Source organism: Dysidea avara, chromosome 11 (assembly GCF_963678975.1).
Source record: "Dysidea avara chromosome 11, odDysAvar1.4, whole genome shotgun sequence".
NCBI lineage: Eukaryota > Metazoa > Porifera > Demospongiae > Dictyoceratida > Dysideidae > Dysidea > Dysidea avara.
Genome location: NC_089282.1, coordinates 22,385,827 through 22,413,642, shown reverse-complemented (window position 1 = coordinate 22,413,642; position 27,816 = coordinate 22,385,827). Strand labels below are relative to the sequence as shown.

The 27,816-nt window shown below is 37.3% G+C and overlaps 1 protein-coding gene across 13 annotated transcripts in view; it reads right to left on the bottom strand.

Moving 5' to 3' along the window:
* Positions 1-27,816, bottom strand: part of LOC136238265 (titin-like) — a 44,954-nt gene that overhangs the window by 15,115 nt on the left and 2,023 nt on the right. Inside the window, exons 1-6 of one of the 13 annotated variants that reach the window (XR_010692919.1) lie at positions 10,567-11,306; positions 10,274-10,496; positions 9,880-10,208; positions 9,763-9,828; positions 9,548-9,625; positions 9,097-9,497 (exon numbers count right to left, since the gene is read on the bottom strand). Coding sequence is in view for 5 of the 13 variants with exons in the window: in XM_066028626.1 (XP_065884698.1) it covers positions 889-975; positions 4,144-4,257; positions 6,517-6,828; positions 23,853-24,110 (771 nt within the window). In the remaining 8 variants the exon portion in view is untranslated. Of the gene's footprint in view, positions 1-888; positions 976-4,143; positions 4,258-6,516; positions 6,829-9,096; positions 9,498-9,547; positions 9,626-9,762; positions 10,209-10,273; positions 10,497-10,561; positions 11,307-23,852; positions 24,111-27,816 lie in introns of those variants that run through there. The other 12 variants (XR_010692920.1, XR_010692918.1, XR_010692917.1 and 9 more) reach the window with 12 other exon arrangements.

Genomic DNA, 27,816 nt, shown 5'->3' with positions numbered 1-27,816 from the left:
TAATTCTAACTACAGCCAGCACAGAAAGTCGAGCAGCACATACTAAATAAATTATTACCAGGAAGCCACTAATGTGCTATAGCAAATAAATGAACACCTTGCATTGTCAGTGAAAAGAACTGGGGAACAAAGGAAAGTCCATGGTGCATGTATTGCAGATATTACGGATGGTGAAAGGAACATCTCGGGATGAAGCAATGTTGAACAGTGAAAAAATCAAGCCTCTAGCTATATCCATTGTCGAGTTATGCTTGCCGGCATCAATAAAATTATGTTTGATAGAAATTTTTTATAATTCCATAGACACTTTTTGGAAGGGTTTGGGGTTGGTATGAAGACATTTTTGGGCTTTGCTGTGAGTAACCAATACCATGAGAAATTGAGGATGGTTTTAGGGTGTTGTTACTTTTGGCTAGAAAAGCCCAGATCTGCATGATCCCTACTATAAAGTACTACAATACCGTATGATAACTCAAGTATGGTATATAGCAATAACAAAGGAGCATAATTTTACAGATAAGTAGTATGAGGTGTAACTAGTATCACACTAATGCATCTATCAATGTCATAGATGCGTGGTAGCGTGGTGCCTGGTAGTGTGGTGCGTGGTGCCTGGTAGCGTGGTGCAATACAGAGGATTTGACAAAGTCCAATGTTTAATTCTTCAGTACTGAAGCTCAACTACCTTGAAGAGGGGGGGAGGGTGTAATAGGGCATTTAATTTACTTATTAAAATAATTTTGATTCAGCAAACTGTCACCATCAAATATGCCCAAGGGATGGGATAAGTTATAGATGCCAAATTCCCAGTAGGCATATGGGGACCCCTGGGATGGGGGTAGGGCTTGACATTCACAGGTGTTTACAAAATAAATGTAATTACAGTACCTTGAATATGGTCATCCTGATTTCCATTAATTGTTAGTAATGGGTTATAGCCATCCCTATTATTCTTTGTACAACATTTTCCTTTGCCTGTATGTCAAGCAATTCAATAAAAATGTAATTCATGAATGCAAAATGATGCATTATCAACACAGATAGTTGTTTAATTTATGCTTATATTGATGTGAGATAACTAAGAAACAAGATAAGTTGCATCTTTTATAGTGCAGCTGTGCTTCTGGCAAGATCTCTGTAGAGAAGTCTGAGTAGAAGTTTTGCTAGTAATTGTCATTGAAGTAATAATGATCAAAACATATACTTATTACAAGTGTAAGAAAAAGTAATATTATTCTAGTAGGGATCATACAAATAAAAATTAGCACTGGCTAAATACTTAAATTTTGTGTCAGATCAGAATCAATTTATGATTCAAGCACTGTACATATTACCACCATTTACTGCAAACTCACCTGAAACCAAAGTTAAAACCAACTGTCAAACTGTGACCCAGAACTTCTTGCATACTAAGCGCCTCTAAAATAATTATCGTGTTGCTGATGTTTAACCCATTTCGCAACCACCTGCAAAGTCCCAACTGGAACTTCCACGTAACACGGAGAAGCCGTATAATTTTTATAATCCAATGGTGGATCCAGGATGGGGCATTTGGGGCAAATGCCCCCCCCCCCCCCCCCCCCCCCCCTCCCCCCAAGAAATTGCATACAAGATTGAGATACTCTAATAGAGCAGTCAATTACTCTAATAAAGCAGTCACAATGTTCATGAGGCAGTGTAGCTTACCTATGAAGCTATAAATAAGGATTTTATTTTACATACGTGATAGAATATATTTGGTAAAGGATAACTAGCTATTATTGTTGTGACCTTTTTTTTTTTTTTGCTCTTCAACTTTTTTCAGCAAGGTGCCCCCCCTCTTTCCAAACTCTGGATCCGCCCCTGTAATCCGTATCACGGTAGGCAAATGACTGGCTCAGCTGGGCCGGTGCTATGATGTGTTCAGAATATCTCCGGGAATACAATGAATAGTGAAGTGGAATCTTTGCTGTTTCGAGGACAATACTTGACAGACGATGAAATCGACTCGTTAATTGAAACGGTCACTAGGCTCGATGAAGGTGGAGAACTTGAGAAATCTGTCTGCAAAGCATTTGGGAGTACGGTTGACTGGCGCGGTGCAGAAGAGTGACATAACTGAAAGATTATTAGGAATGGCACGAATTGGAGCAATACAGCCAAGCAGAAGTGATGATACAACTCCCATTGCTCTGTCATACTTGACAGATGAAGTGAAGAGGATCTTGAGTTTATTGCCACCATTCTCTAGGCTAGTGTCACTCACTGGACTAAGACCTTATTAAAGAGGTGTTTTAAACGACTTCACGTTTATGAATCTTATAATTTACTTAGTCTATGGTCGTGATAAGACATTTGATATGGATTCTCTGAGAGCCTTCGAGTCCCTGAAGGCCTATAAGTATTTTTATGATTGATACATCAAAGAATGTGTGGTTGTACCAGTCCCCTGTCTTGCCCGAATCCGCACTGAAAGTGCTTTATTTTCAAGTTTTTGTTTACCATTCATTTACCTGTGATGCACTGGAAGTGTTTGTCAGTGTGAATACTGAAACTGGTGAGGTCTACAGTGTTCAGTGTTCTTGTGTCTCTGGGTGAGAATATTTCCCTGATCCTTATATTATGTAGAGCACCATTAAATATATAAATAGTGTCTAGTTCATTAATTGTATAGTTCCATAGTATTACATGTAGCTGTACGTTTTCTCTTTTCACAGATTGGGCCAAGCATGCAATCATGTGGCAGCTCTGCTGTTTTTTGTGGAGCACCATGCACGGAGACAGAGTGACGAGTTGCCAACTGAAGTGCCCAAGACTTCTCAGCCAATGAAGTAGAATCAGCCACCCAAGAAATTGGTTCCGCCTACCTGTGCGAATGACATGGTATTTGTGAAGCCTAGCCATGGTCGAGTGGAAGAAAAGCACATCCCACGAACCTCTTTTGATCCTCACCGTCCTTGTCATCAGACATTATAATAGATGAAGAGGCTGCACAGAAGTTGCTTGAAAGAATAGAGAGAACTGTTCCTAGTACAGGGCTTGGTCAGCTTTGAAAATCTAGTGCTACTGCATTACATGTGCCGTCTTCAACACTGTGGAATCATGTCTTGTTCAGCCGAGAGCATGCCACTACTCTCACTTGCGACAGTTTGTTTGACCCTACAACACAGCAGTGCTATGGTACTTGGATAAAGCAAAGTTGGATATTGATGTAGTTGAAAGGATGGAGGGAGCATCAAAGTGATTGCAAGTTATGGCATGCACTAAGGAATGGAAGGCTGACTAGTTCCAGGTTTGGTGAAATCAGAAGCAGAAAGCAGACAACAGATTCAAGACGATTAGTCAAGGATATTATGGGATATGGTAAACAGCTAACAGTGCTGCCGCCCCAAATCCGTTGGGGTAGAGAAAATGAACAGAGTGCTATTAGATGTTACATTGAAGATCGTCTTAGTATAGGTGAAGAAATGACAATCACCTCAGGGCTGCATTTAATGCCTAGCAAGGCTTACCTTGGTGCTAGTTCAGATGGTCTAGTACTATGTTCCAATGTTGATACTTTATGTCGAGGCTGTGTGGAAGTGAAGTGTCCATTTAGCATTGAGAAATGCATTACCGTTGAAATTACCCCTCTGAAATAGCCAGCAAGTTTGGACAAAAAAAATTTATGCAGCAAGATACTGATGGTAGCAGATACTGATGACTGAAGTAGGGATTAAATGTCCACTAGCTAGTATAGCTGCAGGTGTACTAGACTATCTACCTTGTTTCATTGATTTTTATTCCTATGATCCCCACTGAAATGTAAAATGTTTATTTTTTCTTGCACTCTTTTGTAACATAGCTAATTAATTCACTGGTGAAGCAGTACATTATCACATCAATATAGAAACAGGTGCCAGACACATTAGCTATACTGAAAAGAGCAAAGTGGCCATTCCATTTTATTTTCAGCTACAACTGTATGTTCTACCCATTATTATTATGTACATGCAGCATTACAGGTAAAGAACAGTATTAGAAGTGCCTATATCCAGGAACTACAGGACATTTTGACGGAAGAAAAAGTTACCTAAAACTGTGTGTTGTAACAGTTTTGCCTATTCATCATTTTATTTCCTACAGCATAACCTAGCTTTGGCACACAACATTATAAATCCTTACATCTAAAACAACAACAAATCACGATTAGCACAACCAAGAGTGTGACACCACCACCAACACTGCCACCAATAATTGCATTCTTCTGTAGGTTTTTGGTACTGTCATCTGCAGTAACTAAAATTATGAAAAAAAACAGTATCAATGTATTATCAAAATTTTCAGTATACGTTTCACAAACGTGTTTCTGTGTAAATGTATTGTCAAACACATATGGTCAGGGTGTACCCAGAGAAATTTCCCAGGATTTAGGAAACCCTTTGGATTTTACACACTACTTTAAACATTGAGAAATAGGAACTTCTGGATTCCAGAATCTGTCATGAAACAGGACACATTTTCAACCTTTTACTAAAGTTCTCACGGAAGAGCAATACTTGTAGCATTATTCTGAACAATAATTTTGTAAAAAGGTTAATATACTCCAATAAAACAGTAGGGCAATATAAACTACTCTAATATAACAGTCATTTAGGAAACTCCTTTTCAAAAATACTTGCGTATGCCCATTAGGGCTGAGTGATATTATTGTTTTAGCAATATATTACCATATTTTAAAAGTATTAATATTGTGATATTTCATTATCAACTACTGTGATATAAAACCCTACTGTCATTAAAGATAAACACTATATGTTAGGCTAAGAATCTTTGTAACTAGTTAAGCCCACCCACCTGGTTACCAAATTACCCCTGTAGAGAGGTGTAAACACCATAACATAACCTCAAAGCATGTGTTACAATAACTGTTATTGTAAACAAGGATGATAGTGGCTAGTTTGGTACTACCTTTAAAGACTTCCTGCAGGTACACTATGTAGCACCAGCTATGATTGAATTATTTGTAAGTATTGTGAACTATTCAGTATCGTGAAAAGTGGCTTTAGTACCAATCATGATGCTAAAATGGCAGTATCACCCAGCCCATAACTGATTTCTTACAATAAGCACAATATAAGCAGATGTGGATTCATAATGTTGTGATCAAATATGTATGGGCATTTAATTTGGTTTGAATGAAAGATAAACTGCTTTCATGAAAAACCATTTTTTCTGATGCATAATATACATACTGTAATTTGCTTTTTTTACTGTAAAATAATTTTCGTATGCAAAATTTGTACAAAAATTTCTTGCACGAAAATTTTTATACAAGATCGAACTACTCTAATAGAGCAGTCATTTACGTATATCATACGAAAATATTTTTACACGAAAATTTTTATCACAAAAAATTTTTGCACAAAAATAAAGCGAATTACATGTACTATCATACAGTATGGTAGCACTGTAGGTTCATAATGGTTTGAGCTTTCCCACCAAAATTGATCACTTAATTTTTTTCTTTCACGATGACTTGTTTATAGCTAGGTATCATCTGGCAACCTCAAATTTGCAGTCAGAGTGACCTGAAAAGCTTTCACAGGTATCTAACTGATGTTTTCAGCCAAGTGTAACTTGAATATGGCTATAGGTAATGCTACAGACTTGATGTCTTCACTGTTTGACATTATTTAATTTCGAGAATTGTTGTTTTGTCATGCATGCTTTATGAACTTGCCTTAATTGTCTTCCTATTTCATTTTACAGTAGTACAAAAGTGATGACTTTAGAATTTAGCAAATCTTAAACAATTGTGATTTTGCTTAATGCTCTGTTACACATTGCAACTCATGGAATGAGTTACAGTATAGTTTCTTAAGTATATATCACTTGTGTGGATGCAGTTAATTAGGCTAAGACCAATATTCTGAATGACCAGTTAACATCAGATTATACTAGTGACCATGCCTGCAGCGAGCACTCAAAACTTCCTCCCAAACTATACAACCAAAGAATTTTCCTTCTGGCCTAATGGTATACTAGAAACGTTCTTTTCATGTTGGTCCAGTTCTTGGTTGCATACGTATTTAATGCAACCTTTCACCAGAGGAAGTTACTCCTTGATTGAAAGACTGTTAGAGTAGTACCAGTATTAAAAGGGCTCATACTGATCCTTTTAATTACAGAATATCTTTGTGTCTAGATTATACAATTATTTACATAAATTCATATAGAGATGCTACCAATCACATGATACAGATTAGAGATGTTTAATATGCGTGGTCATAGGAGACTGAAATAAAGATCTCATGCCATTTACAGTGCACCAGTAAAACAAAGATGCTATGGTAGCATAAAAGGTAGCAATATAAAGTTCTATTTTTTAATGGAAACAGTCAAAATTTAGCACTTTTAGGTGCTATCGTAGCATTTCAAGGTGCTACCATAGCACATCAGTTTCAAAAGTGCAGTAGTGCATTTACTGTGTACAGTAATGTAAACAGTTTTCCCATTGGTAACAAAAGCTTATAATATGATGATAAAGTAATGTACCTTTCCTCACATCAATGTAAACATATACAAATGAGCTCCCACACTTATTCTCTGCAGTAAAAGTATAGTTGCCAGTGTCATTTTCAAATGACAACTCATATAGTGTTAGATTACTGTATATTGTTCCATTAATAGTGTAGTTATCCACCATAGCAGTTGAGGGCAAAGATAGATTAAAATCTACAGCCCACTTTGGGTAACCAGCTAACAGTGGGATGTTACTGGATACTTTTGCAGATAAAGTCAAGTTGCTCCCTTCATGTCTTCTAATGTAGTTAAAGAAGTCGATCCTTTCAACATGAGGTGGAGTTTCTGCAACAGAGAGCTTATTTAATACATGCCTGTAATGTGATTTCATGTTACTATAATGTATACAAAGTAGTACAATCTATGGTGCACAGTACAGTGTTTAAAGTGTGTGATCATGATGATCATATAATTATTATGTTGAAATGATTGTTGAATAATTTGGTTTCATACTAAAAATGGAGTGTTTGACTGTCATGGAGATGCAGTATATACTAAAAGCAAACAGCATAGTAGAACTTCTCTTGTCCGGGCGGTCTGGTACACACAATCATCTGTATCTTGTAAATGTCTGTAACTAAGAATAACATGCTATTATGCTAAAGTGACTAACTTAAGTATAAGTAATATTGATATCGCTAGCAGCTATAGTGTTATGCAGTTTAGTGGTCACTCCCCTGGGAATGATCACCTAGAAACCAAGTGGTAGTCAGAATAAACAAGCCATCAAACAGGTAAACACAACAACCTTTACTCCTTGTGCTTTCATCTAAACGACTAATATGGGCTGTCTGGAAAATGGAGGTGTTCAGATAATTAAAGTCCAGATAAGAGAGGTTCCACTGTAGTGCAAATGTCAGTAAAAGCACAATTATTAATTTATTTCTATGACCAATTCTCTGCTTACTGATTATAATTGTATGTGTTTGTTTTGATTTTGGTCTGATTTCAGTATGCAAACCTGTTCTGTGGCTCACTCAATACTTGAAATGTTAAATATACAAATATATGTACACTAGCATTGGTACCTGCCCTATGTGCAGGGATCACTTTATAATAATAACCAAGCATTAAACATCAGTGCCATTCATACCCTGCAGCATGCATGGTGGTAACAGTTTTAATACCAACATCTTGCCAAAATCATGGGAAGCACGCAGGTACCCCTGAACCTGCAGAATTGCAGTAGCTAAAGTAATGTAGAAATGTGTATACTTATAACACATAGGAGTGAACAATGTGGATGGTTTGTAGTACCTGTCCTATTATGCAGGCTATAGTTACATGTAGCATCATTTGAGCACTGGTACCTGCCCTACGTGCAGGGATCACTTTATAATAACAACCAAGTATTAAACATCAGTGCCATTCATGCCCTGCAGCATGCATGGTGGTAACATTTTTAATACCAACATCTTGCCAAAATCATGGGAAGCACGCAGGTACCCCTGAACCTGCAGAATTGCAGTAGCTAAACTAATGTAGTAATGTGTATGCTTATAACACATAGGTGTAAACAATGTGGATGGTTTGTAGTACCTATCCTATTATGCAGGCTATAGTTACATGTAGCATCATTTGATAAAAGATTGACCACAAAAGACATTATTTATTGGTACCTACCCTATAATGTAGAAGTTGCCATATTGCGCATTATATTGTGGGCATGCACATCATGTAATGGAAACCATGCATTAAAATTCATGTAACTATGTTGCATGTATAATGAATTAAAGACCATTAAATACTATTAGGCCATCCTGCAAGTACACTGGAATGATGTGAGCATACAGATAATTTTAAACAGGAAAGCTGTGTGTAGCTACATAAGCAAATACAACTGTAATCAAGACTCACGGTAGTGAGGCGCGCCGCCAAGAAACTACAAAGCACACGCCCAATTGAAAGACGCGCGGCCACTACTGTGGGTTATTTACATGGTTTTGCAATATTATCCCTGAATTATGCAACATCTCTCAATACGTTTGTATTGCATTACGTAATAAAAAAATCTTTTTTCGTAGTAGCAGTTTCTTGTAACCTCGCTTGCGACCGGTATTAAACGTGTATTTAGACATATTTCGCTTTATTTCTCAACTTTGTGTTACACCTAGTGTCATCTTATACCAGTCAACTTACCCATGTGACACTACGTTCTTGACGCATTCACACTTGTTTATAAGACATCTGCCAATTATCAACGCACGCATGAGGCGTGGCACTAAATGGAGTTTAAAAGATTTCTGCTTGAAACACCTTCCCTAGGGAACTTATGGTTCTACACGTTTTTACAACTTGTTTATCAGACATTAGGGCTTGTGTCCACATCGTATCTTTAAAAGTTATTGTAGAAATTAGAGGTTTGATCGAAGAAAATACGCGTATGAACAAACCAGGATTAGATAATGTCAGTGCTAGGACTAGAGAAGGCGTTCCAAGCATAATTCTTGTTGCCACACCACACATAGTGTATTGTGTGTTCTGGTGGTGCTCAAACCAGCTTGTTACATAGCATTACCCACCCTAACAGCAAGTAGTCACTCCCATTGTGGCTTTCGTCATGCATTTCATTTAATTAATACACATGTTACATAAGAAAATGTATCACATTAATTATTGGTGACATTAACAATAAAATTTTGATAATAAAATGGGATACAGTGGAAACTGTCTAAGCCGGTCACCTTCGGGCCAAGATTTCTTGGCCTTAATAGGCAGGTGGCTGCTTTAGACAGGTAAATTAGTGTATAAACGTCTCACTAGGGGAATTTAAAGCTGGTATTTTTAAAGTGGTGGCCTTTCTATACAGGTGGCTGCTAAGACAGGTTCCACTGTAGTTATTCCCATCGCAACTGTACGCCTCATCCTGGAAATTCAGAAGATTGTAATCAACTGAGATATAATGCCAAGATCTTATCAGGCCTCATCGTCCATGTACACTTGACAATTGAGAACTAAAGAACACACATAACATTGTATAATTCCTCTGTTTATATAAACTTACTCCCCCGAACCTTGATCTTTACGTATGTACCACTGCTAGTGAGAGAACTGCATGCTATGACCAAGTACCCTGTACCGGCTGTAAAATTGACAGGGCATTAAATACAATACAGCTAAAAATCGGTCACTTTTATGCAAATGACAGATTTGGGGATCTGAAAATTCATCACACCCTTGAGGTAACACAAAAATTTCTTAGTATACACACAGACTGACCTGAAGATCCACAACGTCCTTGATGTTACTAGAGTCCACGCATACTTGGTGTACAGTCCACGTACACTTGACAATTGAGAACACACATAACATTATAAAATTCCTTTGTCTACTTACCCCCCCCGAACCTTGATCTTAGTTGCCAAGTTTAGAGCAGCTCTAGCCAAGTTATGTATGTAGCACTGCTAGTAAGAGAACCGCATGCTATGACCAAGTACCCTGTACCTGTAAAATCGACAGGCAGGCATTAAATACAATACAGCTAAAAATCTGTCACTTTTTACGTAAATGACAGATTTGGGGAACTGATAATTCATCACATCTTGAGGTAATACAAAATTTGAGGACCTGAAAATTCATCACACCCTTGAGGTAATACGTTTGAGGATTCACAAATTGGCCCAGCAGTGACCTTACTACACAGTGTCCTGATTAGACAGGTTTCACTGTACATAAAGACCAGTGTGCAATGTGAAAGAGTATTTTTTTGTACAAGCATCATGTAGATTACCTTACTTCTTCCACCTAGTTCCAGGACTTCTAAATTGGCACTACAGTGACAATACTGAAAGCTGTTTGGTCTGTACGAGTACACCTTGTTGACAATCCATCCATGAGATATAATTTCAAGCGGAAAAATATTGTTACTTGCTGCTACACAACTTGGTACCATCACAGAAGTTTTCAGCTTGGTCTCAGTGAACTTGCACTAGTCAGTGCAGACGTCTGACAGTCTAAAAACCAATCGCATACACGCGGTTAATCACGTGTGAATAGATGTGGCACTTTGTACACTAGCCTCACATTTTTTTCCCTCCTCCTTTCGTTACCGAACCTCCACGCCTCGTTTCGTTACTGAACTTCCACTCCTCTTTTCGTTACTGAACCTCCACGAAGAGCTGAGTACATCAGTATTCTCGCCGGTGACTCTTTAATATCCACTCGACGTTCTTCAAGCGATGTAGACTCTACGTATCTTAGTTTCAAATCAGTTAAGTACACTTCGCCGCTCCATTGAAATCCAGTTACAATATAACAATTATTTAGTAGTATTCAGTCCTCTCAAGACATGGACTGCCATCAATAATTAATGTAAACCGCGTAGCACGTGTATTCACTTGAGGTGTTACAGGGCTTTCCAAGAGATTTCCCTAAATAGGCCACGTGATCATTGTCAGTCAAGTGGAACTTGTTCTTGGTTATCAGACCTCTCAACACTCACGGTTTCACCGTGAGACTCAAGTTTTTGGGCCTGTTCTCAAGGTCTCACGGTTAGGTGCTAATTTCTCAAGGTCTCGCTCCAGATCTCAAGAATTCTCAAGGTTTTCACCTATAAATAAAATTCAAACCCACAATCGAAAATTTTTCGTCAACTCAATATAAGAAATAGTACTCACGTGATAAATATTTAAAATTTATGGCGCTCAAATCTATAAAAGACTGGAGCCAACCTGAAACCCAAGATTGTATTTCAGCATTGTGAGGTGACTTCTCGTTTTTGTTTAGTAGTAAATAAGTTTTTCTAGCATTAATCAACTTTGAATAGACTTGGTTACTAAGATAGACAGTGGGAAATATAGGCCACTACAATGAGATAACTTGTTTCTCATCAACCGCCCGCAACAAAATTTTCTTTTGCCCATGCGTACTCATTATTGCATGAGATTGCAGCATGGCTTTCTTGAGTGTTGTGGTAGTGGATTTATCACATAGAAAAGCACTATTTCCATGGAGAACTGCAATTCCTTTGAGATACAGATACACCATTTAAAAAAAATTTTTTTTTTTTACTTCTGTGTTGATTAGAGTGCTTTCTGGAGCATCAACAACCACCAAGGCATCAACAGTGAGTGCTACAGTGTACACTAGCATTGGTACCGTGACCTGCATACCTTATGTGCAGAGTCATAGTAGCTTTAGTGCTGCTACTTCTGCCACAAGCTTGCACAGCCCCTCCCCCTGATAAGACTGATCAGCCTACATGTGCTAACACTGCTGTTGTTTACTACTGCTGCTGCTGCTGCTGCTGCTGTTGCTGTACTGGGGTATGGTACATGACCCCAAGACTGGAGGAATTCTCATAAAGGAATTGAAAACTTTGTTACTGAAGTTGAAGCTTATGTGAACTCGGAGTTTTACCCTCAGTGTGTACCAGTGCTTGATGTACACCCTGCCAATATCCTAAAATAAAGGATTATTATATTGGCTTTGTACAAATACATACATCCTGCAATTTATAGCTATGGCTTGTGCAATAATGAGATAATGAGATAACCCACCTGCCCGCATGTGTTACTCTATGAAAAGTTGATGAGAAACAAGTTATCTCATTGTAGTGGCCATATCACGTGCCAGAGCAGAGGCCAGATTCAGACCTAGTGAAAGGATTAGTGATACCTACAATCATTACAAAGATAGGCATAAAGCTGAATAAGCAGATTATGATTCACGTGATACTATGCCATGCTTGGAATTCCAGGTTGCTTATATTCTATGTGTAGATTAACACCATAGAGCATAGAAATAAGCTGCAAATAACAGCAGTATACATGCAGTATATAGCTAGTTCATGCTTGTTGACAGTCTTTATTAATAAAATGTGTGTGCGCGTGAACCCCACTGTTGCATGAGGCCATGCACTTGGGGTGTCTCAAGGTTAACCCCAGTTCCAAGTTGAGAGGTCTGGGTTATGGCTCTACAATGCGGTACTCGTACTTGTATTTTAGTGTTTAATAATATTATACTTCTCTCTCAAGACATGGACTGCCGTCAATAATAATATAAATCGCGTATCAAGTGTCATTCACTTCAGTGAAGTGTTACTGTGCAGGGTCTTTCCAAGGGATATCCCCTAAATAGGTCACGTGATAATTGTCAGTCAGGTGGAAATTATTTATTTCCATTAATGCACCATGGAGCTTGTGTTGTGGCTTTCATTTATTGATCATTATGCACATACCATGGTGCAACAAAGTTTGTAACAAATTGCTGGAATGTGGTTCGTGGTTTGCTGGTATGAGCTTGTGTTGTGGCTTGCAACTTTTGTAACAGATTGCTTTGAATGTACATATGCATGTGGTTCGTGGTTGCCAATGATTGTGTATATGAGTTGGGGTTGTTCCACACAGCTTGCACAATATTCAGATGTCTGCATGATGACACAAGGTTAAGTGAGACCTGTAAAAGAACAAGCAGGCACTGAACTTAACCTTAAATTAAACACACATACAACTAACCTGGAACATCAGTCGCAACACCAAAGACACTTGCTTGGATATCCTCATGGCTTAACTATGGAGTGACATGTTTAATTTACCGGCACTAAACAGTAACTATCTACAACACAATTTTCTTTTCTGCAAGAACTTTTTAGCACCAAGTAAAGGCACTACCATCTCTCCTACAAGAGCATTTCACAAGAGATGTGATATTAACTTGAGTACAACTAATATGTGGTGTATGTTTGTGAACATGTGTGTATAGTGTTTGCACATTTTGTGTGCGTCTTGTGCTTGTATATGATGTAAGCATATGTTTGTATGTAGTGAAATAAAAATAATAGTAAGATGTTTGTGATCTCTTGCATAACCCTTAGCAAAGCATCTAGCTCTATGAGTGGCAAACGAAGTAGATAGGTCGTCCTCAGGGCACTATGGCAGTGGTCATAGCAGGTTTTATTCATTGACAAGTACAGAATGATTGATATACTGCAATAGAACAGTCAAGCAATAAATACTCTAATAGAACTGTCAGGCAATAAAATACTCTATTAGAACAGTCATTGAACAATATAGCTGAAATATTTACATCTCTGTCTGAAAACACTCCCAGATCCCAGGTGCAATCTCAGAGTTACTATTTCAAGATGGTGGCATTCCCAAAGATCACCTAGAAAAGCATTCTTTGCAAATAAGTGCTTTACACAGCTTGAACATTGGGTCTGTAAATTATACCACCCCAAAAACACCTTCGCTGTAAAAAAGGCGTGCCCAAGAAACTACAAGTACCTGGAACCCAATGTAAAAAACAAAAAGAAAAAACAGCTTAGCTGAAGTGAAAAGTAACTGGTAACTTAAAGAGCTGATATCTGAAGCGGCCAAGAATACAATTACTAAAGTTTAATCCATGCAAGAACACCTTGGCTATAAAACAGGTGTATACATGAAAGTAACTGGCAACTGAAATGGCTGATATCTGAAGCGGCCAAGAATGAATGGTCATATACAACTAATTCAAAAATTTAACACTGAACCTTTATAATTCAGCTGTGTTCTATATTCACTCTTGCTGCATCGTAAAGTAATTTCTTTTAACTCTAATTGGCTGGTAATTTGGCCGCCTTTGACTGAATTAGTTGTATATGACCGACCATTCATTCTTGGCCGCTTCAGATATCAGCCATTTCAGTTGCCAGTTACTTTCATGTATACACCTGTTTTATAGCCAAGGTGTTCTTGCATGGATTAAACTTTAGTAATTGTATCCTTGGCCGCTTCAGATATCAGCTCTTTAAGTTACCAGTTACTTTTCACTTCAGCTAAGCTGTTATTTCTTTTTCTTTTTTACATTGGGTTCCAGGTACTTGTAGTTTCTTGGGCGCGCCTTTTTTACAGCGAAGGTGTTTTAGGGGTGGATATCACTCATTTTTGTCAGTGATAGACTCTACATTTGGTTTAAAAGGTAATTTTTTTGGAAATGAGCAATTAACACTAATGCAGAATATTATCTTGGAGAGTCAGTAAAATCCATACATAATAATGATTGTTTCATAACACCGTAAATTCGGAAGTATGAATTTACGGTGTAGTATGACTGTTCTATTAGAGTAAATTTATCTTTACTGCCTGCACGTGATGAATATATCTCATATCTGTGCATGTTAAATGCTTCAGACACCTAATTAAACTTGCAAGTGCCTAATTAGTTCACAGTTGCTACACAGCTATAAATACATTTGTAATTGTTATCATCATAATCATTTATCATGTTATAACCATTTTTTAATATTTTGGTCACAACTTCAGGATTAGAGCAGCAGAGAAAGGAATAGAGGACTCAACCATCAAGACTTGTATATGGGAGATGGAACAGTATTGCGATGGACAATGCCGGTACTAACCCCTCAAGGGTGTTGCAGTACAGTATAGATGCAAGACCAGAGCCTCGATCGTCACCTTTTGACTGTGGTCACAACTTCAGGATTGGAGCAGCAGAGAAAGGAATGGAGGACTCAATCATCAAGACTCGGGGAGATGGAATAGTACTGCCATGGACAATGCCAGCACTAACCCCTCAAGGATGTCACAGTGCAGTATCGATACAACCACTCCAACCAGTGCATAAGACCAGAGCTCGATCATCACCTTTTGACTGAAATTTTTATACTTGATGAAGCAATTAAAACAAAAAAGTTGTAGTACTTATACTTTCCTGAGGGAGCATGCCACCAGAGTCCCAGACTCCCTTGCCTGTTCAGCAGAATAATAGGATTGAGCCTTACTACCACTTTCACCTTTATTCTTGGCCTGAATGTACATATCAGCAACATAATACAGTAGCTGTAGATAATGCTAGTTAATGCCCCTAGGCAGAGCTATAGGGGTGGGAATTTTTCCCTACTATCATACTATCATAGTAGTTCTTCTCGCAGTTCTTTGCCTGGCCATCATCAACTGCTGTCCATCAACTGCTGTCAAAACATTAGTCTCGTCCCCTAGACCCTTCCTCAAGCATGCTTATCACACAAAAATAACTTAGTTTAGCAGTGCACAAGCAATTATTCATTGACAGCTTATGGGTCATTCCATGTCAAATCAACAAGGAATTTAGGGTCACCTCTTGGATTTTGACGAAATTTGGTGTGTTTGTAGTACCTGTGGTGCTTATCACTCATGCAAATTTTTAGCTCCATACATTCCATAGTTTCTGATTTATGACCACAAATATTTTGAATATTTCATGAAAATTTGGTCCATCTCTGGTTACAAAATCAACTGCAACTTTGTACTGTGTAAATATTTTTTAAACATAGTTTTCACTGATGGAGGACTGTTGATTGACCTTTCCAGTGATCCCTAAATTATGGGATATCTACTTAATTATGGTTCAAAAGTACTTCATTGAAAACTTTAATCCTTTATATTTTGAAAAATGCTGCTTGAAATTTTTCAAATTCTTTTGTGAATAATGATTGGGTCATAGTCTATGTTTGATAAAATTTTTGTGGTGGGACCACAATGGTCTCAAGAGATATAATGAATTATGTTGTGGTATGCAGTGGAATTTGCAGGCTATTATTGCTGTATTGGAGTGTACACCTCCAATAACCACTCACAACAAGACCATGCCAAGTTTGTCTTACAGAGTGAAGGTGTCTAGGTACATTAAAACCTGTATTAATGACCACCTGTATTGAAAGACCATCTATAAGCTGCAGCTAATTTATACTTTAATTGGATCTTAATGTATAGCACCAAAGCATCAATTTTTCTAGCAAATCCAAAAATGGTCCTTATTAGACAGGTTGACTATAAATGAGATCATCATGCGTCCATAAACACATTAATGTTGTACCATCTCTTCAGTTATACCTTATTTATTAAGTAAAATCTTGCCGTAGTGCACTTACATACATATCCCCACTCTACACTATTCAAGTTACGTACATGGCTGCATAGGTACAACAGACCTCCTCAAAAAGGATATCTGGGTACCTTGATAGCCTCATGATCTCACTTTATAATTGTACGTACATTTTGGACCCAAGACAAGTCTGTGGTTTCTCAAAAATGAGCACTTTATCAATGGTCCAGGGAATAGAAGAGTTACACTGTATACAGTAGATGCATTACTTGTACCAATAGTTTTTATATTATTAACACTTGCTTGCACCTCAATGTGTGATTTATAGTACTGTAATTACTAAAATTAATGGTTTATCAAAGTATTTTGTGTTCACGTTTTTGAAGATCAGTACAGGTAAATGGTAAATATGTGGTCAACATATTTACTTCCTATGTGAGTATGTGTATGAATTTATGATTTGATCTTCAAAGTGGTTGTGAATGTAATGTAGTAATTAATTTCACACATTGAGGTACAATCAATGCATGTACGTATATGGTAAAACCCCTCCATTCTTAGGACCATAATAAAGTGCTCATATTACAGAAGCCACAGAAGTATCTTGGTCCAAATGTATGTGTACCGCTAGAGTGGGAGTACAGTGTATAAACAGGTGTCCTGGTTATCAAGGTATCCAGGTATCCCTTCTGAGGAGTCCTGTTGTATGTATCTATGCAGCCACATACGGAACTTAAATATGGCTAAATCCACTACAGTGGGATTCAACTTAATAAAGAAGGTACTTGTGAAGAGATGGTACAACATTTACATGATGTTTAGGGACACATGGTGGTCAGATCTATAATTTATAGTCAACCTGTCTAATAAGGACCATTTTTGGATTTGCTAGAAAGGGTTGATGCTTTTGTGCTATACATTAAAGAAGTATAATTTAACTGCAGTATATAGGTGGCCTTTCAATACAAGTGGTCACTAATACAGGTTCCAATGTACCTAGACACCTTCACTCTGTAAGACAAACTTGGCATAGCCTTGTTGTGAGTGGTTATTGGAGGTGTACACTCCAATACAGCAATAATAGCCTGCAAATTCCACTGCATACCACAACATAATTCAATATATCTCTTGAGCCCATTGTGGTCCCACCACAAAAATTTTATCAAACTTAGACTATGACCCAATCATTATTCACAAAAGAATTTGAAAAATTTCAAGCAGCACTTTTCAAAATACAAAGGATTACAGTTTTCAATGAAGTACTTTTGAACCATAATTAAGTAGATATCCCATAATTTAGGGATCATTGGAAAGGTCAATCAACAGTCTTCCATCAGTGAAAATTGTGTTTAAAAATATTTACACAGATTAAAGTTGCATTCAATTTTATAACTAGAGATGGACTAAATTTTCATGAAATATTCAAAATATTTGTGGTCATAAATCAGAAACTATGGAATGTATGGAGCTAAAAATTTGTATGAGTGATAAGCACCACAGGTACTACAAACACACCAAGTTTCGTCAAAATCCGAGAGGTGATCCTAAATTCCTTGTTGATTTGACATGGAATGACCCTTATACTATAATAAAGTACACTTACCGCATTGTTGAACCATGTATACCACCAGATTGACAACTAACACGTGATCTATTTAGGGGAAATCTCGTGGAAAGTCCCTAATTACCTTAAGCGGACACTCATGATACGTGGTTTTAAATTGAATGGTTTAAGAATGTAACTGGATGGTGAAGCGTACTTTAATCGGCTCGACTTTACTGAGAAACTCGAGCCCCTCGTGAGAAACTACATCGCTTGAGCAACGCTTGAAAAAGTAAGAGTCAAGAATACTGAGGGACTCTATGATATATGCCGGTCTTGAATGCTAACGAAACGAGGAGTGAAGTTTGTGCAACGTGTCACATCGCCACACACTGATTCACCGTGTTTGTGCGATAGGGTTTTTGGACCTGTCCACCAGATATTGAAAGGAAATTCATTCCACCACATGTTGAAAGGAAATTCATTCCAACTTGTGAAGTTATTGGTATACTCATTGTTGGGGTCCATGGGGACATCGATGATCATTTACCAGTCAGCTGTAAGTAATGTCACAACAGAAGGAAAGGAACCATTTCCATACCCCGGCTATGGCATACTGATTTTCCAGGTCAGTTTATGTACACCCAACCACAGAAATGTAGAACTTTGGTTGCAGGTGGAAAATAAACACCTTTTTACTCAGTTACAAGAGATTCACCCAGCTGGGATAAAATGTTGAAGTGAATGTCATTAGTACCTACTTGCGGTTCATCAGGTATTGGACAATTCCAAGTGTCCAGATTATGCAGTTGTCCTCATGTTCAAGTTTACATGTTTAGGCAAGTTCCACAACATCCTATAATCTATTACTATATCAGTGTGGAATAATGCTTATATAATATTTTTTCATATTCCAGGCTTTAGGTACGTGTATTGTATTTAACACCTGCTTGTTGGTTTTTGCAGGCCATCTGGTCATACTGGTTTATCCACTAGCAGTTGAATGTGATCATGGTACATATGTAAGTTGAGACCATGCAGGAACAAAGATACAGGTGTCATGAATTTCAGGTCAGTTGACATTCAGAGGAATTGTATTATTGCAATTGTTCTTTTTGTAGTTATCAATTATCAGTGACCAGTTTGTGATAGCGTACTTTTGTCTGACTAATGACCAAATGTTCTGGTTTACATGCTTACCCAACAATTATGTTACTCACTTAACCTGCATATGGGATATATATTTTTTAGTTCATTTTGATTATTCATCCTTTATTGGTACAGCCTGGCATATTGATTTTTTGCACATTCTCTTTTTAATTCAGTGCCTGCTGGATTGTTTCGTCAGATATCGAAACAGATGTCTTTGGTGTTGCGACCGATGTTCCAGGTCAGTTTGAGTGTGTTTAATTTAAGGTTGACTTCAGTGCCTGCTTATTCTTTTACAGGTCTCGGTATTGAGTGTCATGAATTTCAGGTTTGTTGACGTACAGAAGAATTGTATTATTGCAATTGTTGTTTTTGTAGTTATCAATTATCACTGTATACTAGTGATGTGAATTTGCAGGTCAGTCTACTCAGATGTATCAGGCATAGTGTTGATGGGTTCGAACAAGTATCCAGTGTAGACTGTAGTGGCATCAAGGGTGTTAATTTCCAGGTCAGTTTACATGTTGTGATGTTAGTGATTTTTTCCTAGTACCCAGATGTTAAGTGTATTGTATTTAATGCCCACCTGTTATGTTTTTAAATTATGGTATATCAGTGTAGACAGTGCAACAGTAAGCCTTCTGTGTTGTAGTAACTATTTGTTTCATAATATTATGCTGTTGTCCCGGAATGGCACAATTTTTGGGCAACCAGTGTGAAGTCCAGTGATACAAACATTGTATTATAACCAAGTTGTGATAGCGTACTTTTGTTTGACTAATGTCCTAATGTTCTGGTTTGACTAATGTCCTAATGTTCTGCTTACCCAACAGTTATGTTATTCATTCACTTAGCCTGGGATATAATTTTTGTTCATTTTGATTATCCATGCTATTATTGACACAGCCCGGCATATTGATTTTTTGTACATTCTCTTTTAATTCAGTGCCTGCTGGATTGTGTCATCAGATATGGAAACAAGTGTTTTTGATGTTGCGACCGATGTTCCAGGTCAGTTGCATGAGTGTTTAATTTAAGGTTAACTTCAGTGCCTGCTTATTCTTTTACAGGTCTCAGTATCGTCATGCTGACATACAAGAAATCATCACTATTGTTGGAACTATTTTTAGTCAAGTCTTAATGTGATGTTAATTAACGTTGTTACACATTGTTGTATGTTTACCATATGGCAAGAAATTATCATGGCCATCATGAAATTTGAATAATGTGTAAGTTGTGTGGAACAACCCCTACTCATACATGGTCACTGGCAAACCACGAACCACATTCGAGCCACAACACCACCAACCACATTCGAGCAATCCATTACAAAATTTTGTTGCACCATTTGTGTGTGCATAATACTTAATGAAAGCCACAACACAAGCTACATGGTACACACTACATAGAGGTGGTAACCCCTAAAGGCTTGTTACCTTTTGTATTCACCTTACCGGCCTTTGTGGTTAATCTATTAAATATTACATGTAAATAGAGAATTGAAGAGTATGCTTAAAGCACCTTCGCTAGTGACTTTGTTCTTCAAACCATAAGACAACTGGCGATTTATAAAGGCTCGCATGGGGTGTGGTACTAAATGGAATTTAAAAGATTTCTGCTTAAAACGCCATCCCTAGGGAACTTACGGTTCAGCACGCTGTCACAACTTGTTTATCAGGCATTAGAGTTTGTGTCCACGTCGTGTCTTTAAAAGTTATTGTAGAGATTAGAGGTTGATTGAAGAAAATACGCGTATAGGCAAACCAGGATTGGATAATGTCAGTGCTAGATGGACTATACAAACACGGCTATGTGACTGGTTGACTGGTATAACATGACAGTAGTTGTAACATAAAGTAGAGAAATAAAGTGAAATACGCCTATTTTTATTTTGCGATGGTTACTTTTTTATTTTAGCGTGGTCGCAAGAAAACTATGATGATGATGATAACGACTCCTAAAGATTTTTTTATCACGTAACACAATACAAATCTATTGAGAGATGTTGCATAATTTAGGACTAATATTGCGAAATCGGCCCTACACGTAAATAACTCACAGTAGTGGCCGCGCGTCTTTTAATTGGGCGTGCGCTTTGTAGCTTCTTGGCCGCGCGACTCACTACCGTGAGTCTTGATAACTGACAAAAATTAGTAATACCCCCCCCCCCCCCCCCCCCCAAAAAAAACACCTTTGCTGTAAAAAATGGCGCGTCCAAGAAACTACAAGTATCTGTAACCCCATGTAAAACAGATAAGCTGTAGAAAAACACTCCATGAAATTAATGGGTAACTGAAAGAGCTGATAACTAGAGCGGCCAAGAATCAATAATGTTACTACAACTGACTATGATTACCAAAGAATACCTTGGCTGTAGAACAGGTAAATAAAAGTAACTGGCAACCAAAACAGCTGATATCTGAAGCGGCCAAGAATAAAAGTTAAGTTGATACAACTTACTACAATTATAAACTTGCAACATTGATCCTAATCATTCAACTGTGTTCTATACATTCACTCTTGCTACATCCTAAATTAATTCTTTGTAGGCCGCTTCAGGTATCAGCTGTTTTGGTAGCCAGTTACTTTTATTTACCTGTTCTACAGCCAAGGTATTCTTTGGTAATCATAGTCGGTTGTAGTAACATTATTGATTCTTGGCTGCTCTAGATATCAGCTGTTTTGGTTTCCAGTTACTTTTATTTACCTGTTCTACAGCCAAGGTATTCTTTGGTAATCATAGTCAGTTGTAGTAACATTATTGATTCTTGGCTGCTCTAGATATCAGCTCTTTCAATTACCCATTAATTTCATGGAGTGTTTTTCTACAGCTTATCTGTTTTACATGGGGTTACAGATACTTGTGGATGCACCTTTTTTTACAGCAAAGGTGTTTTTGGGGGGGATATTGTACTACCTGTCCATACCTATAATATTATGTCTACCACACAGGCGTAAACTACAAATTATGTGTTATTAGTATAGTACCTGTCATGTAGGCCATACACATGACAATTAACTTACTGACAACAAAACATAATGGTATATAGGGTGCAGTACATGCCTACAGTGCAGGCTGAGCTTTGTATGTTAACAATACTACAACATTCCCTCCTGTTCCCTTTACTACACCACAACCTACTGTCATCACCTCTATCCTCCATGATCCCTACATTTACAGTACTGTATGAGTAAGCTACTACTGACTATTATCACCTATTGTCATCACCTTTGTGCAGTAAAATTAGCTACCACACACTATTATCAACCAATACAGTGAACCTGTTAATCAGGACACTTGACACCTACACAATCTGGACACTTGGTAATGCTCCTAAAGTATCCCTTAGCATGTAACTGAACTGAAAATTCATGAAACCTTGATAATCAGGACACTTGGTCAGTCCCTAATACACAGCCTTTACTGTAGAGTGAGAAAAACCTGTTACCAAAAAGGCTGCCAAAATGAAAAAAAAGTTGTAACAAAAAAGGTTGTTGAAGAAAAGTTGTAACCAAAAAGTTTGAAAAAGAAAAAAAAGTGATACAACTGGGATTTGACCCCCTATCCTACCAGCTTCCAGCCTAACGCTCTACCACTTGGACTAAATGTCACTTGTGGTTAGAGTCTTTAAAAGTTGTTTATAAAGGCATGCTTAAGTTGAATGGAATAGGTGTTTACTTGCAGTTTGCATGCGGTTTACAGAAAGAATTCGAGCGAATTTTTGTCTGCACCCTTGCACTAATCGCGCTGTAAATGACGAACAATGGCGGTTAGATGCTTCATTTAAAAGCGAGGTAATTCTTAGATGATGAGCGCTTAGTTTGGCAAAAAAATGCTTCGATACGTGCATCAGCTGGCGAGAAAAGTGTTGAACGCCATCGGAATTGTGGACGGACAGACAACTTTTTGGCTTTATATATATAGATGTAGCTTCTTACCTTGTAGACTACAATAACAATAAAATTAATAATTTCTGTCAAAGCCCAGCCAGGAGGGCTTGGCAAAGGGGGGTGTCCCTAGGCCACAAGTGCATAAAGCAGGGGTCAATCCCTAAACTAAACTAAAAATATCTAAATTCTAGTGAGCTATCTGAGTGGTCTTCAGGACTCAGCTGCAGGAGCTTACAGAGCTGGATTTAGTGATTCCAACACTGTTAAATTCTAATAAACCACTATAGGGCAGTAATTCTACCCCCTCTAAAATTTTTACTACAATGTGCTATATAGCTTATAGCCAGCTAGGTAGCTTTTCCATGCACATAGCTTGGTAAAGATACAGGTGCAATAGCATGTTATAAGCTTACTTTTAAAATATTTTTAATGATTCTCAGAAGAGATATTAGCCCTTTTACTTGTTCTCTCAATCTTTTCCTTTAAGAAGTTACAAAGTTTGAAATACTCTAATAGAACAGTCAGTTATTTAATTAAAACTCTCTTAAACTATAAAGAGCTAAAACCAGTGTGTTAGCTGAAATTTAACCACTGTTAGCTAGTGCTTCCTAGATTTACCCGTTTTTCTCTGAAAACGTGTTTGATTTTCATCTTTCTGACTGCTTTCATCCGAGCTATGTTTGTATGTCTGTCCTGTTTTTCATTTGTATCCCATGTACTGTTAGTTGCATTGATATATGAGTGTGCCCTACCACCTCTTAAAAGCATACTACTGCCTGTGCAACCTTATTTATACATCAGTGTAAGTGTTAAAGAAAGTTGATAGAATGGACTCTGATGATTAAGATTAAACCATAAAAGAATAATGCAAGAACAATGTAAATTATGTGAATTCTAATTAAAATTTATTTATACTTCCCCTTACCATTAGCTCTTACAGTGACATTGGCTTTTCCTTCATTGTCAGAAACAACACAAGTGTACACTACTTCTGTCATCATAGCCATCACAGTGATGTTGGCCCGATGTTGTGATTGGTTGGACCAGTACCAGGTGATCATGTTACCTGTGGTCTGATCAGTATGACACATCAGAGTTACATTATGGTTATCGCACACTGTTTCTACTCCCAGTTGTGGGGATGACGTGATGGTTACAATCCTATTGTTCTGTCCTTGTAGTCCTAGTAGTTTCATTGCTTTATTAATGTCTTGTGTTACTGTATGTGTGTGTGTGTGTGTGTGTGTGTGTGTGTGTGTGTGTGTGTGTGTGTGTGTGTGTGTGTGTGTGTGTGTGTGTGTGTGTGTGTGTGTGTGTGTGTGTGTGTGTGTGGGGAGTACATTTGCAGGCTTGTTCTTTTGCACAACCCACGGCCAGGCATTTATAATGAAATGAAGTAAATAAATACTACAGTAAAAATTATAGGAATAGCAAAATTTTGATTGGTCATAAATATTGTACCAGACTTTTGAATGGAGGATTTGATAACACTGTATTCTTAGTAGGTCAAGCAGTACTATGATTGAGTCAAATTTCAAAAACTTGTATAATTACATGCTTGAGTTATCAAATGTTTTAAGGGTTCAATACATAATACTATAATTATAATAATAATAATACAGTATGGTATAGTAACAAACAAGTAGAAAGAACAAGTTGATGCTATATATGCTACTTCTAAATACCAGGCGCCCATGCAATTAATACTATACTAAATAGAACCATATAATATATAATTTAGATTATATTCATGCTATTTCAACTACATAATTAGATCATTTGCAAATACTGTAATTTAGTATATTTTGTAATTCAGTAATTATGTTGCTATGCACTGCTAAGGAAGCATAACTATAATCTCATCCAAAACAGCTAATAGCTGTAAAAAATGCACGTCCAAGTTAACTGCAACAAAAAGTAGTGATATACCATATTGTGGCCATGTGTGATGTAGGCACCAGCCTATTATGCTCATTATTTTACATATTATGCTATGCTGCATGCTCAATATTAAGTAATTTTACCTATTGTGCTCAAATTATGCTCAATATTTACACCTCAAATCCCATGTTTTTCTAATAAATTTGCACTTTATGGGAAAATAGTAAGTTGCTGAAGCACAGACTCTAAATCTTTGCTTGTCAAAATGCATATCACAGAAAAGATCAATATACTATAATAGAACAGTCAGCTGTTTGATTATTCTCTGACTGTTCTATAGAGTATATCGATCTTATGTATTTTGATAAGCAAGAATTTATGGTAATGCACAAAGTGATCAGCCTATTATGCTAGCATTATGCTCAATGCTTTCAGGCACCTATTATGCTCATTATTATGCCAGCATAATCGGCGGGTCCCTAGTGTGAGGTATGCAAGTTGTAAATATTAGTACAATTGTAAAAGTATTAATGAGAATTCAACGAAGTGATGCTACTAGTTTTTAAGTCCTGTGAGCATCTTCATAAATGCCACTCAAATTTGATTCTCAATAAAACAAAGTGTATAGATTTTCTGATAGCAATAAATAGTTTGAATTTGGCCACCTTGCCTGTATACAGCAATGCTATGAACAAAGAAAGGTAGCCAAACTCAAACTATTTATTGCTATCAGAGAATCTATACACTTTGCTTTATTGAGAATCAGATTTGAGTGGAATTTATGAAGATGGTCGCAGGACTTAAAAACTAGCAGTGTAACTTTGTTCTCATTAATATTTTTACAATTGTAATATCTGATTAATATTCACAACTTGCATACCTCACACATGCCCGCACTATGGTATATCACTACTTTTTGTTGCAGTTAACTCTGCTTTACTTGGACGCACACTTTTTTACGGCTATTAGCTGTTTTGAATGGGATTTCAAACCTTTTTGTTAGAATAAGCATACTCTCAATGTTGAAAACAGTAGCAGATCTTCCATGGTTTTTACAGAAACCCCTTTTAAATTTAGGTTACTATGACAGAATATTTCTGTAGACAATTTATCATGGTGTAACACTGTTTTAAATATAACTGTAATTTTAGTGGCATGCAACTGCAGTCAACTAACATCCATTTTAGCTTTTAAACCCTTAGCAACACTTTACTTTTCTGCATAAAACAATCAAGATACTCTAATAGAGCAGTCATAAAGCAGTTCTAATAAAACAAAGTTACAGCTTAGTTACTTCTTCCTAGCATTGCATTGTGTTGCTAAAGTAAGTTAGGTCACTAGCTACTTACAGACTTTGCGATATAAAAACACAGCACTTGTAGAAATGTGACTGTTCTATAAGAGTGCGGATTGACTGCTCTATTAGAGTGTCTTGATCTACTCGACTAATTGAAGCGGAGGAGCCATGCCACTGCCCATACTACAGTGCAAGCTCTTGTGAAGAATGGAAGGGTAGAGAAAATGGTGAGTAAGTCCAGAGATAATAGAAGGGTGCGTAATTATCTATCTTAAAGGCCCTTACTAGTGACGATGGCAGACGAAACATCAAAATGGAAATGTCTAAACAGACCCCCAGGCTTAGGAATGACTCAAAATTTTGTAACGTTTACATCTCTCCTGATTTAACTTTAAAAGAAAGGGGTACTGATGAAAGCCGGAATGGAACGGAATCAATTGGCCAACTTTTAAAAATCGTTTTAAACAGATTGTGCACTGTTTCCAACTTTCACACAATAACTAGAATTGTGCTAGAATTAGTTTGTTTCTGCTATAGACATATATGCTAGAAGTCATTTGATCGAAGGTTCTATTTAATGCCCACTGCAATAATGTGTTGTACAATTGTCTAAGCTGAACAACAATCATTTAGCTAAGCTGCTAAACTATTTTTTGTAAGTACTGTTAATATAACATACTGCAGTTTGCTAACTCTCGTAAATCGCTGCCAATAATGGTAGAATTATAGTCGCTTCAGAAACCAGCGACACTTGTGCTAAAAATGCTTGAATACTGCTACAACATGAAAATACTACAGCAGTTTACCTTTTAGAATGGTAAGGAAGTACTTCTACATCAGGATTAAACTAGATTTTATTTACAGACAACTTGCCACATGGCGGGAATTTAGTAGAACTTTCTAGCGAATGATTACTAGCATGCCTATAAACAGAAACTAACAAATTCTAGCACGATTCTAGTTATTATGTGATAGTTGGAAACTGCACAATCTGCTCAAAACGATTTTAAACTTGGCATGCGCCCCGATTGATTTCGTTCCATTCCATTCCGGGTTTCATCACTACCCTTGGCATACAGGGCATGCTTTGATAAAAATCATCAAGAGCCCTGGCCACCACACTGCTGCTGATACTCTGGATTGGCACTTCTGAAAGCCTTGGTGACCCTGGTGAATCTTTCTTAGTGTTTCTGCTCTCATAGCTTCTGGCACAACTATTCTTGAACCAAATAGGAGAAGATTGTCATTCACAGTGAGGCTAGAATGAACTTGCCAATATTTACTGATATCACCTTTAAGATTGTTGCAATTTGGCCATCCCGAGTCACAGAACTGCATCAGTTGGGAACAAGTATGGTCCTTCAGTTGAGAAATACGATATGCATTGAGGTAATCTTTTAAGCTGGAAGGGTAGAAATAACAGATTGCACAAACATCTCGGTATCTGATGTTATTTCATGTGTATATAAACATATTGATGGTACCTTTGAGAAAGTGTCAGCCATATATTATAGTGTCTTGCCTGGTACATGACATATGAAATAATGAAATCTTGTAAGGTGTAAGTGAAAACAAAGAACTCTTGGTGAAAGAGAATCTAGTCTTGTTTCCCAAAAGTAGGACAAGTGATTTGTAGTTTGTAGCTATCGAAAAGGAAATGCTTGCCCAGCACATAATCAAAAATTTTCAGCAGACCAAACTAGAGCCAGAG